This window comes from Hippoglossus stenolepis, chromosome 6, assembly GCF_022539355.2.
Source record: "Hippoglossus stenolepis isolate QCI-W04-F060 chromosome 6, HSTE1.2, whole genome shotgun sequence".
Classification (NCBI taxonomy): Eukaryota; Metazoa; Chordata; class Actinopteri; order Pleuronectiformes; family Pleuronectidae; genus Hippoglossus; species Hippoglossus stenolepis.
The window spans coordinates 19,386,902-19,400,557 of NC_061488.1; the positions used below are offsets into that span (position 1 = coordinate 19,386,902).

Sequence of the window (13,656 nt, forward strand, 5' to 3'; positions counted from 1 at the left end):
GTTACTACGGTGGGAATACTCCACATGTCTTTGATTTGATTATTGGTTATTCCAAGTATGACCTTAATTGGGGTAAGATAATCAGAAAATTATGTTTACATGGCAGTGTCTTATTGTCTTAATCAGGTTTTTTCTATGATTATGTAATTATGTGGGGGGGTTTGGTGGGGGGGACTTCCCTGGCAAAATTCACAAATTTCCTAAATCTGTAAAGTGAAGTGCTGCCAAAAGAAATTCATAGAATGCAAAATATTCCTGTCAATATATTTGTCATTGTCAATAACTCTTGTGAAAAGATCAAAACCAACAATTAACTTGATAGAGGCATTGGATGCACGTGATTCTGTTAATGCCTGTTTATATGTCTGCTAAGTGACCTCTGGTGGACACAAACAACAGAGTGTAGATGTTCACAATGTTCTGCTTTGTTGTACAAATCCCCCTGATTAAGACAGTTGATGTCTTTCAGCTCCCCCTGATCTTGGGTATAAACTGTACTACCGGCCAGGATGAGAAAGAAATCCTCCTCCATCTTTTATTTTAGATGATTTGTACTGACTTAAATAAAAGACCTCTCTGTTGGTGTTGAACCTTTTATTTGTCATGTTGCCTATGTCAATCACTCAATCTCAGTGCATTTCATCCTGAGATGAACTGAAGGCTTTTCCTGCCTTTTTTTTATGTCTTCTCATTCGTCTTCCACGGACTGATTGACTGATTCATTTTCTGTATCGCTATCCTCCCATGTTGTTGTAGGCCTGCTCAGCTGTCAGCAACATTGCCCACCTGGAGATGGACCTTCAGCGTGAGGGAGATGTGTCAGCTTCAGCTCACAGCGAAGGAGACCAACTTGAGGAGCTGCCTTTCACCCCTGTCCACGCCCCTGTCATCACTCTGGGGATGAATGTGCCCAGGTGAGTCCTTCCTGTCCGTCCTCGAAGGTCATGAACAGATATGATCTGGTTAAAAGTGAAACATTCATGTGTGGTTGAAGGTAAATATAAATAGTAAAATAAATGATGAAAATAAGAACACATAATAAAATGCCAAATGCCAAAGTAATGGCTGTTGTTTATTTGTAAAACATTGGATTTTACTCTACACATTTAAACATGCTGGACATTGCATGTTGTCATGTAACATCCTTTGTTGTGCTCTCCCCTCTTTCCCTGAATAATCATTACTCATGTTCACGCAAGTTATTTGCATAAATGAAAGTAAATCCAGTATCTGGGAGCATTCTCCTCTCTGACAGTGAAACCACGACCTCCCTCTGATCCTGTATGAGGAGAAAGGGAAACACCTCTCCATGTATGTTGGCGTTGGCATCAGCTGTGTGATTTGAATTGCAATAAAGTGGCCAGCTGTTGTGAAGCCTTATTACCGGCCAATATAATAGATAGATGCTCGCAATGGTTAACCTTGAAAATCCATCAGCTGAATACTGACTTGAGTGGAACTGTTGATCAGAGATTCAGTGTAAAAAAATATGTTCTAGTTTACTTTAGACAGGATTTAGGCACGATTTAGCCACCAGACTTCAATACATGTGGCTCTCAAGTTTGCGTTTTTCAACTTTTTTTCCTTGTTGTATTTTCTATGATCTCCCCCCCGCCCCTCCCTCTGCATGTTCTGTTTTCATGAACCTCTCCACTACAGCATGGTAGCGTGACCTGACTGTTACTGATGTTTGATAGGAGACATTATTGAATGAAGCCTCTTTTAAACATCCTTTTAACTTGTTACTCTTATATCTGGTCGATGTGAACACTAGTACAGTGCTTCATTACCACACTGTTGTGATAATGAAGCACTGTCGTACTACAGAGGGATATCGATCTGCTCACTAATTGGCAGCATGTGTGCACTGGGTTGTACAGCAGTATTGTCAGTAAGTAGGAGAATTCCACTCAGAGCCAATTTCAAGAAATCGTTTCGTCAGCTTTTACATCCCACTTTAGGTAATGGCCTTGGGTTTGTTTGTCCGTGTAAAAATTCATTGTGAAACCCATCTGCAGGGGACTAGGTTTTTACATTTGATTTAGTGCAAAAGGATGCAATGAAACAGGCTATCCCATTTACGTGCAGCTAATAATAGAGATTAGATACACGGCAGTAGTGCGGGCCAGGTCTGCTGAGGTGCGTCACCACACGAGAATGAACACGGTGCAAATAATGGGCACAGTAACTCGGAAACAAGGCATTGTATTAGTACAGAGTCTGTCAATAAGCAGCTGGCAACGAAACCGTTTCCCGGTCCCAGAGTTTGGATCCAGACGCAGTGCTGTTCAGTTCAGTGGGCTGAAACATCTCTGCCTCTCCACTCGGAGCCAAAACATCTTTTTGACTGTTTTCCGTGTGGATTGACCCACTTCTCTGAGAAGAACAATGAATTCTAAAGAAGTTTAATTGAAGTTGTTGTGCATATCTGATTGAGCCCACTTTGAAATTGAAAAAAACGATGGCTTGAATATTAATCCACTGGGGCTAAATTAAGCTATACCTCTGAGCGTTCAGGAAGAGAGGGAAAGCATGAAACTGACACAGCCGCAGAGGAAAACCCAATCAGCTCCCTTCTTTACCATTGTTGCCTTAATTAGTTTGATCGAGGCTTTATCGTTTCACAAATGTGATCGCTGTGGGCCCGACTGTTTACCAACTGGACACCAGGCAGCCTTACCATCGTGATAACGCTAAATATCGCTTCTCCGTGCAGGCACTTTTGCCAGCCATCTGTGCACTGTGTTTATCATAGCGCAGTGTTGGGTGTCAGTGTTGAAAGTACAAGTTATGAATGTTACCATAGTCGCAGAAAAACAGGTGGCTACTATGATTAGAGGTAAATGCCAATTATACTAGAAAAATCCTGAGGGAACACTTTGGCAGCCGTTCTCTCTCCCCTGCAAGTGTTCTCGTGCTGCTGCTGCTTGACAGATACTGCTGACATCCTCATGCTGCATAATCATTGTTTCACCGCGTTTTTTGTTCAAGATCAGTCCGACTGGATGAAGTGAGTAAATTGAAGGGGGTTTTTTCACCCTCAAAACCATACACATCCAAGATAAATGATGCTGGGTCTCAAATGATAAGACAGCCACGTATTCCACTTCCAAACATTTTATCCGCCTCATTTACAGCCACAAATCTCCCTTGTGAGGGTAGTGCAGCAGGGTTTTAACATATCACCTCCTGCTGCTGGTAAAGCATCAGGAACAGCCTTCACTGAAGTCTTTTCAGCTCAGCAAATCACTGATGTGCGCTCATAAATCAGGACCTTTACCTAAAATGTTGCCCTTCTCCTGCAGTTCCTCCTCAGTCAGCTCCAGGAGCTCCCTCGCCCACCTCTACTCCGCTGGCTTCCCGGAGATTGCGGACTACAGCGGGCAGGTGGCAGAAGTCCTGGACCCCACAGAGCCGGTGCCCTTTGACCCCCAGCGTGAAGAGGCTGACCTTCTACAAGGAAACCTGCTGGTGTTTCAGTTTCTGGCGTTTACCAGGTGAGCCCCTGCGGTGCTGGGTCACGTGACACCCCAGTGTAATTAGTGAGCAGCAGCTTATTTTGGCTTTTGTGATGACATATTACATCAAGTGTAACTGTAAATATAATTTTGTGTTGTAAGTGAAAGAGAGCAGTCCTTGACTTACACCATCTTACTGTTCACTAATTTACTCACTTTTTATAGTGTGAGTGAAAAAGTAAGTAAGTGTAAACCTGGATTTACGATCAAAACACTTTGATTTGTATAAAGCTGGAAATTATGACATCATCTTTGAGTCATCTTTAATATTTGAGATAATCATCAGTCCACAGTCAGCCTAACTGTCTTATAACTGAAAGGATTTAGTTGTGTGGCTGCTCTTCCTATATTGTGGCGTCGAGTTTAAATGATTACCAAGGCAGGATGATCAGTGGACTGATAATCCTAGTTGAATTGTTTGGGAAGAACATGCAGCACTATGTATGTATGGAGTAAATGGGAACTGCATACCAACATTCAAACACTATCCCAGAGGTAAGTATGGTGGTGGGAGCATCTTGATTTGAGGCTGTTTGCTGCCTCTGGGTCTGGACAGCTCAACATCAAGGTATCATTTCAGAGTGGCTCTCCGCTGGCTGGAGCTCAATAGAAGTTGGTGATGGAACGGAGATGGAGAACCCAGACCGTAACCCAGTAGAAATACTGTGGAATCACCTCAAGAGAGCTGTCCACACCAGACATTCTAAGAATATGTCTGAGGTCATTGCTGCCAAAGTAGGATTTGACCAGTTGTCAAATCCTCTGTTTCACTTTTTAGACCCGCACTGTGAATGTACTTCTTACTTAGGCGAATATCATTTCACATTTTATGATTAATTCAATCAGGAAAATGGGTGATTCCACAGGGTTCACATTCGTTCTCTTCCCCCTGTAACTGTATACAGAAACTCTTACATCATTCATGTATTGTGTTTGACGACCAAGGACATTGCCTTCCCAGCCTACGTTGAGATTTCTCTTGTTTTGTTTTTATACTGCAGGCATGGCTTTGAACTGAACGGCTTTGAACTGCTGGCAGTATTTCAATGCACTTAAACTAGGCTTAAAGTACTGCCAGTCATCCTCCACTCTCATGTCAAGTGCACACCCATAAACTCACACACACACACACACACACACACACACAAGAATGCTCACAATTTAAGAATAACACAAACACATTTCCAGTCAGTGGCTCATCACAAAAAGCCTGGAGCTAGCATCCCCTCTGTCAGGGGCTGACAGTGGAGGGGGGGGGGGCCTGATGGATGGGCACAAAACACACCACTATTTGTGTCCTTCTATCTGGTCATCAGCGCTGTCAGTAGTTAAATCCACATATGTCTTGTTCATCATAGACCCACCACTGTACTGCCATTTCCTGTGCTCAACTCTATGGATTTGCCTACTGTTCAGGACATGGGATGATGGGATGATAACGCTCCTCTCAGTGCTACAGCTGAATAGATAGATCTATTAATACATTTCAATTAAAGGGCAAATCTCTTCTTCACCCCAGGCTGCTCGAAACTTCAGAGACTTGTTGATTTGAATTTCCAGAAACGGGACTTCATTTAATATTTCACATGATTCTCTACTCTCTACTCTTTTTTCCTATTTGGCAAAATGTGCAGTTTTCAGTAAAAGTTGTAGTTGTAGTCGAGATCCCTGGAGGAAACACATTGTTGGCTGCTCTTTCTGTTTGTATGGTGTGCCAGTGTTTACTCTAGTAGTGTGACATTAGTTGAGTTTGACCTCCACACATCCAAGTGCAGCAGAGAGGAGGAAGGAAGTGGCTGAGGGAGAACAACTGTCAGGAAAGAGCCGCATCATGTTAACGCAGTGGCAACAATCACTTGAAATCTTGTTACAGGCAAAACAACATTTTGAAAATCTGTGGGGCTGTAAATGTCTTAAAGTTTTATTGACAATTTAGAGTAGGTATAATATCAGGTATGAGTAAAAGATTTTGCAGAACCCCAGGTGACATCTTCAAATTACTTGTAATCATTACATTTAAGTGTTTTTTTCAAGCTAAGGGATTGTATGCTGCAGCCTCTAAGATAACATTAATGAGACCCACAAATGTGTTGTGTTAATGTTGTTGCCTGAACTGCAGCCACAGTAAAGCTCTGTATTTTTCATATGCATTTTCAACCCATTTGGTCCAATAACAAATCGCCATTGCACAGAAAACTTACATACAGTCCAATGGTTTTATTATTCTAATCGAGATGAAATTTTGCAGTAGGAGATACAATTTTGTCGAGCAGCGAAGATGAAAAGTAAACCATTTGGTCCATCCGATCCAGAGGGGGCCGTCCGGAACAAGGAGAATTTCATCTTCCGTGTAAGAAGCTGCGAAATCTTTCTGATCGATTTCAAGTCTATTACAGGATGTGAGGTGTCCACTTTGATATCCAGTTGATCCTGAACAGCACAAAAGCACAGCAAATGGAGAGATTTTTTGAGTCAGTGTAAATGTAAGTGACACAAGGTCATATTTATTTGAAAAGGAAGAAGAAAGAAAGAAAAATTCAGACTTTGTCTGCAAAGACCTTAAAGGGATAGTTCCCCCAGAAATGAAAATTCACTCATTATCTTCTCACCACTTTGCCAATGGAGGGGTGGGTGGGTACAATTGAAGACATTAGTGACCTATCTTCAGACATAATAAAACAACAGAAAAAACATTACTTGCCTGCATACTGCTTGTGTGGTGTCATCCAAGTGTCCCCAAGCCCCAACATTCATATTCGACTCGAAACGAGTTCATCTACACCCTGTTTTAAGACTAAATGTCCCCTGATATCTTCCATTGAGGTGCATTCAAGGACCGTCTGAAACGCTAATGTCCGATAGCTTAGGCCCTACTGGTGAAATACCCCATCGGCATAGGAGTGAGTAGATAATGCGTGAATTTTCATTTCTGGGTGAACTCAACTTTTAATTCAACAGGTGGCCTCTACTAAATTTGAGCCTCTTAAAGGATAGTTCTGGTTGGTGGATATGGTGACAGTTCCAAAAATGTAAGTCAGACGAAAGAAAGAGAATCTGTCAGACAGGTTGTAAACAAAACCACAGATTCGCCAAATTACACCAAAAAATGTCAGAGGAAATCGTCCATTATAGTTTAGACTCTGACTTCCTGATTTAGCTTTAAAGTTTTTCACTCTCTCCCACCTTTATAAACGGGCAGTAATGACATGTCTCCTTCTTCCAGCTTTCCCCCAGCTTAGCATCACAATCCTGTTTATTCCAAACAAGCTGGCAATTAAATCACTTTGTTTCTGCAGGCCAGTTTGAAGGATGTTTGGTAGCAAAAAAACGAGTTATATTGTAAGATTACCACAACAAATATTGAAAGCCTCTGGGTAACAGTGAAGACAATGAAACAACACAGATATTTTAATATCAGAAAGTATGGATTTTCACTTAAATTTTGTACATTGCAGTGTAATGAAATCTTAATCTGATTCCCCGGGTTCTTTTGTCATGGCCACCTTGAGGCAACCTGAAAGTACCCACTTGAGCATAGACTGGGAAGCTTTGTGGCTCGCTGTAGAGAGGGGTGAGGTTTGGCTCATAATTATGACAAACAGATATGGCAGACAGGGGCTTCGGCGGCGGCAGCAGCAGCAGCAGCAGCACTTAAGCAAGCAGAGCGCCCGTGGATAGGCCTCTCACCCGGGCGCATAATTATCAATCTTATCTGTTTACAGAATGAATATTGATGTCGGCTCCTCTGTGAAGACGGTGCACGGGAGCATCTTTTAACAGTGGAATATCCGAGCGTGTGATCGACTGGGAGGTCACACGCCGTGCTTATGAGATCCAACTTTGAAATGTTCAGCCCTGACACCCTGCCCGTGGTCATAGGGAGCCTCCCAGCATCCCGTGCTTGCTGATTACTTATATATTCATCAGACAGCAACAGAAAGAGGCTCATCCTGAAAGTCGCTCTTTATTCAGTGTGTTCAGTGCCAGTATCTAGTGCTTCCAGGCTCACTGTGGCATTTTGAGGGCTGTGTGTGTGTGTGTGTGTGTGTGTGTGTGTGTGTGTGTGTGTGTGTGTGTGTGTGTGTGTGTGTGTGTGTGTGTGTGTGTGTGTGTGAAATCCGACACAGTAGGTGGTGTTTGTGTGAACAGGAGAACACAACACCAGCAGGTTGTCATCATCACAGACACGTCTTTCACGTCTCTCCATAGGAGTCATAGTAAGCAAATACAAATGTGAGAAAAAAAAAACATATGTATTCACTTTTTTTCACAAACAATTATGATTATTTTCTTCTACAGATTTAATAACAAGTTTTCATGCTGGTTTAGTTTTGAAGAAGCAGCCAAGCAATCCACTTATAATACGCAAAGGTGCAGTGCGTAGTTTTCACCTTCTCAATGAGCAGTACAAATTATAGTGATTTTTTATGGTGTGATTTACCCCTTAAATTTCTAATCCACATTTTGATTATAGGTTTTTTTACTTTTAAGTAGCTATAAAGCTGAATTACCAGCTCTGCGAGGACGTGAATGAAATGCATATTTGATTTTTTACTTTCCTGGAATTGTCTGCGGTAAATCATTATCTGAAAAGGGACTTACCCTTCCAGGTTTTAATGACATTTTCACACATTCACTTTCAAATGTGCATTCTGCTTCACTTGTCGCATAGATTTTGTCATAAAAAAATCCCAGTTAGCTTTTCATTGATAACACTCAGGACAGTAAATCAGTCACTTGTGGGTTCACTCACATGCAGTTTTGCTGTATTATTTTTGCAATTATTATTCTCTTTATTAGGTCATAATTGTTTGAATAATCATTCGGCTTCATCTTTTTGGCAGGATACCAACGCCGGGTGTTGGTCCTGATTGGCCGGACAACATCCACTTCACCTTCCAGTTCTATCGCTTCCCACCAGTGACATCGCAGAAGCTCAAACTGCTGAAAAGTGACAAGGTTCAACAAAAACGTTGCGATCCACTTCCCTGTGTCGTGGCCTCCATCAACAGAGATGGAACAGTCAACACTGGTAAGGAACCACTGCTGCAAAAAAACAATACTCTTCATTTCACCTTTGAATTGGAGAGTCACGCCCTCCATCGCCCAGATAAACATTTGTGTTCTGTGACCTTTTTAAAGGTTTTTTTCTTCCTTAATTTGAGCCTTTGTCTGATAATCAAATAAGAGGAAGGGGAAAGAGACATTATCCAGAGGGGCTGTATGTGAGAGGGAAAATGTCTGAGTGGGAGGCTCCAGACTTCCTGTGGACTTTCTATGGACAGTGCACAGAATGCTAGAAGCAGCCGATGTAGAACACAGCAGCAGGAGGATTCTCTGCGAGCAAGTGGGTGTCTTGATGACGTTGCTCACACCACAGAAATAATAGTTAAAAAAGAAAACAGATATCTCAGGATGCAAAAGGGGTGCCATACATGTGGAAGAGACCAACAAGGGCGTCAAGAGAGCTTTTGGTGATACAGGCTTACGCCATATTGATGTATTGGTGTGCTGTACATAAAAAAAAAAAAACGTACCCCCGCCTGAGCACTCCAGAGACCTCTTGAGATAGTGATGTTAGTATGCTATCACCTCATTGTTATGCATTTGAGAACATAAATTCACAGTGGAAGGTGCTGTTAGGTGCATAAATGTCCATCTCGGTAGGTGCAAACATGAATTTTTCCCACTACCAACAGTGGTGGAGTCAGAGTCATGTATCAGTTACAGATTGTGGATATAAATCGTGCAGTGATTCATATCGGTGCACTCCAGGTTAACATCGTACAATCAGTTTCGACAAACTCCAGGCTTGTTCCATGATGCTCCATGACGTTCTGAGGCACTTCTCTTTCAATCAGACGAGCGGGCGCTGATTGATGTCAAGTCTATTCATGTAGCAACTAATGAAATGGAAGAGATATTACAGTCTCTGACAGAGCGTGATATTGAACACACAAACAACCTCCCCACCCCCCCTGCTCCTACTCCTACACATTTTCTCCATTCCCAAGACACACACTCCAGTGTTCCTCCATCAATATTTCTCTGTCTGTCTCCACATCTCTCTCACTCTATATCATCCAGGGTGCACTTCCTCAAAGCCCTCCTACGTTCACACAGATCCTTCCATATATTCTGAGGATAAGACCCTTCCCACTCTCCTGCTAACAACTGATGAACTTCTTATTGCAGGATTAAAAGGATAGTTCACCCAAAACTGAAAATGATCTACTCACCACTATGCCGATGGAGGGGTGAGTCCACAAAACACTGTTGGAGTTTCAGGGCTGAACAGCGTTGCAGCCAAATCCAATACAATTGAAGTAAATGGTGACCCCTTCTTCAAATGTAAAAAAAACAACAGAAAGAAAACCTAAAATGCCTTTTGTGGACTCAAACACTTCACCCACCCCTCCATCGGCATTGTGGTGAGTAGATAATGAGTGAATTTTCATTTTGGGGTGAAGTATCTCTTTAAACGCTTTTAAAGTTAATTCACTGCTTCTCTTATTATTTATCCAGGTAATTATTTCTGCTTCTTTAAAATCCTGATACATCTGTATTAAGTAATTCTACATGATGAACCACAAAAAATACTGTTTACAAACAAAAAAGAGCCGCTTGAGAGTTCATTCAGTGGAAACTGTTGTGACATTAAATCTGATTTGTTTTTGTATATCACTACAAGCAGATATGAGAAAGTTTTATGAACATTTGGAAATGATCTTAATTTTAGTTTTTATTGCACCACAAATTACAAGTTTCATCAGTGAAATATATCAGATTACAAACAAAGACTGAACAAACAATTACACAAAAACCATCTGAGATTGTTTGGATCTGATTTTGTAGGAGAGGTGTAAATTTGGCCTGATGTTATGGTTGTTTACGCAACAGTTATATAATCAGAGTAATTTAAAGATGATAAGATAAGATGAAAATAAATCAAAAAGGGGAAAATAAATGAAAACAGAAAATCCTTTTTGCTTCTTAATTCTTCGTAATTACTTTCTAAAGTAGGAAAGACAACAGACAAAACACACAGAGAAAACTCTTGTGTTTAAACGAGTCTTATCGCTGCTGTTTGACGACATTTAAAGGGGAATTTTTTCAACCTCGGCCCTATGTTTATTAGGGTGATTGTGTAAATGAATGGCACCAAAAAGCCTTTAGAATCGGTCCAGTGGATCATATCTGCCTGCAGCCGTGACGCGGCAGCTGTGGCTGAAATGTAATCTTATGAGGCAAATGCAACAGTCCAACAAATGTCCACTCAAAGTGCTTTTTTTCCCACCATAATAAATGAACAGGCTCAAATTGTTATTCTGGGTCTTTGCTAAGAGTCATTTCACATGTCTGGCTCAAAGAGGAGTCTTATTCTCAACCGTGCAGCAGCTAGTTGTTCTTCCTCTGCTTATTGCCTCTGACTTTGTCCCGTCAGTCTTTAATTTGTAGGAGCTCATTCGTATAGTCCGGCTCAAACAAGTAGGGGCGACCATCGAAATCGAATGCTTCATCGACATTGTCCACATCAGAAAAAATTTCAACCATAATAGTTCATTGCCTAGTTCTCTCAGTAAAATGAAAGCTCCTCTCTCCAACTCACTCTCTCTCACTCACGTTTCCACCTCCGTCTTCCTGCAACAATCCCAAGTCTCGCAAAACTTTTAGAAGTTTTGGAAAGTATCATTCATTCGCACAACCTCTTTATACCCCAGGTTGAAAAAAGCCAAAATGCCCCTTTAAAGTGAAACTATGTTTGCTGTACTTCAGTCAATTTAAATTAATGATTTATGATTTTGCCATTTCACTGTGACTCACTCTTTTTATCTAAGGCCACCATCGTGTTGGTTTTTGACCATATACCTGCAAAACCAATGACATTTCCATCAGCCTCATCTTATTCAGTGCTAATTGGGATTTTAAGCGTGCCGGTATGCTAAACTAAGATTGTGAGCATACTTGCTGAAAACCACCATGTCAGTAATGTCACTGTGAGCAGGGTAGGATGCTGGTGCATGATCCAGATCAGCATTTAACACAAAACCATTAGCATAGCTTTAGTCACGTGTCTTTAACATGTGTTTTGGGGATTCTATCTCAAGTGGACAGCTAAAGAAACATCAGTTCACACCTGCCATTAGGATGCGTCTCCACTGACCACTTGTGATCGGATCTCACTGCCTTGCTCTATATGCAAATAAACATGTAGCTGTATCATTTGTTTGCAGAGACAACACAAGGTTGTTCTGACCCAGTCTGCCGTATGACAGACAGTCATGTCAATGTTGTGTGCGTGTGTGCGTGCGTGCGTGCATGCATGTGTGTGTGTGTTTACCCATTTGCAATTTAAAAAATATGTAAAATCAATATGTGGTAGTTATTGTAGATTTTGTTACAAACCACCACAAATAAATCAATGTATGGGAAACACTGAAAAGTGTAAAAATACTTTGGATTCATTAAGAAAGGGTAGTGGGTCAGAGGACTTCAGCCATGTGTGTCCCAGACCACCTCTGAATTTGATCTCAGTGATGGGATCTTTAATTAAGTATTTTTGTGCCTTTTTGTTTGCATCACATCAGTCTTAATATTTCATCTGCCATGTTAAAATGTCATTAACAATGTGTCTGTAACCTAAGGTGAGTAAAAAAGTACTGCGTTGGGACTCACAGTACTGACATTTTAATACATTTACTTAATTTATAGCACCATTGAAAAGAAATTACAACTGCAGCTATACCACAGTGACACAGGGACTAATATATTTCCCAGACAATGACTAAGGAGGGTTCATTTAATTTCGTTTTTTTTTTCGATAACACTTTTGTAGTTATCGTACTCTCCCTAATTGGACAAATTAAGGTTAATGTAAAACATTGAACAGTGGCTGTGGTTTAAGTGATCTATAAAGACAGGAATGATTTAAGTATTGTCCAAGATCAATGATCCACTGACTGCTCTCTCATCATTCAGTGTGTGTGTGTGTGTGTGTGTGTGTGTGTGTGTGTGTGTGTGTGTGTGTGTGTGTGTGTGTGTGTGTGTGTGTGTGTGTGTGTGTGTGTGTGTGTGTGTGTGTGTGTGTGTGTGTGTGTGTGTGAGACAGACAGAGGTTGAGAGAGAATATGGAATCTGAGTTTGAGCTTCAAAGCTTCTGTGGTTATTCAGCGTTGTGATTATCTGTCCTGCTGGGTGGAAAGTTCCCAAGAAGCCCATTGAATTCTGAACCCCGCTCCAGGCTGTGGGTGGACAACCCTTTCATGTCTCTTCATGCACTCATTAGAATTAGATTCTGTCTCGCTATCAAGTCAGTTTTACAGCAACATTTGATCAGAATTTATGTCACAATGTGGCTGCAAAAGAGGAACATCCAAGACCAGAACCATCTTCTTTCATGCATTCACTTCTGGTGCTGTGTCTTTTATACTAGCAGGAAACCATCTCTGTGCACAGGAAGTGAGACATAAAAAATCCACAGCAAAATCCAAAACTTTCTTTGTGTGTTTCTCTGGTTTATTTTCTGAGACACTCAGATCCTTCAGTTTTTTAACATTGTGCCATTAAACACTCAAGAACAGAGGAATAATCGAGACAGTTTGCCAGCTTGCTGTTAACCTCATGCAAGTTAGCTCACGCAGCGATTTAAGTGTTTTGTCTCAATGACTGATTTTGCTTATGCAACCAGTGTAACATTTTTACAATTATGTACAAGCAATTCAATCGTTTAAACCCTAGGTAATAACAATTACAAGAATTCATCAGTGACAGAAGGAATTAGCAATTTGCTTCCTCTGTAATAATATGTATTGTTAGGCTGCAGAGGAATTTGATCTCAAACCAGCAGCGGGTGAGAGATCTGAGTCCCTGATGGTTATAACAGATCAATTTGTGAACTGTGTCATTCTTGGCAGTTATTTGCCAGGAATGAGAATAATCTCATCTGTCTGTGCCCTACACAGCAAAGTGTCCACCCACGCAACTGTTTACATTTACTCCCTGATTCAAACTCTTCTCAGGACAGTGTGGGCGTGTACACACTGCTTAACTGACATGTCTGTGACTTAACATGGGTTTGGCATCATCTGTGGCAAAAGCCAACTTTTGGCTTGCACCACATCGTCCCAAATGAACACGC

General features: G+C 41.3%; 1 protein-coding gene across 3 annotated transcripts in view; it reads left to right on the forward strand.

The window, feature by feature from the left end:
* Positions 1-13,656, forward strand: part of nphp4 (nephronophthisis 4) — a 156,589-nt gene that overhangs the window by 102,370 nt on the left and 40,563 nt on the right. For all 3 annotated transcript variants that reach the window (XM_035160267.2, XM_035160268.2, XM_035160269.2), the window contains 3 exons: positions 757-914; positions 3,306-3,497; positions 8,363-8,550. In XM_035160267.2, the coding sequence (XP_035016158.1) occupies positions 757-914; positions 3,306-3,497; positions 8,363-8,550 (538 nt within the window). The remainder of the gene's footprint in view (positions 1-756; positions 915-3,305; positions 3,498-8,362; positions 8,551-13,656) is intronic.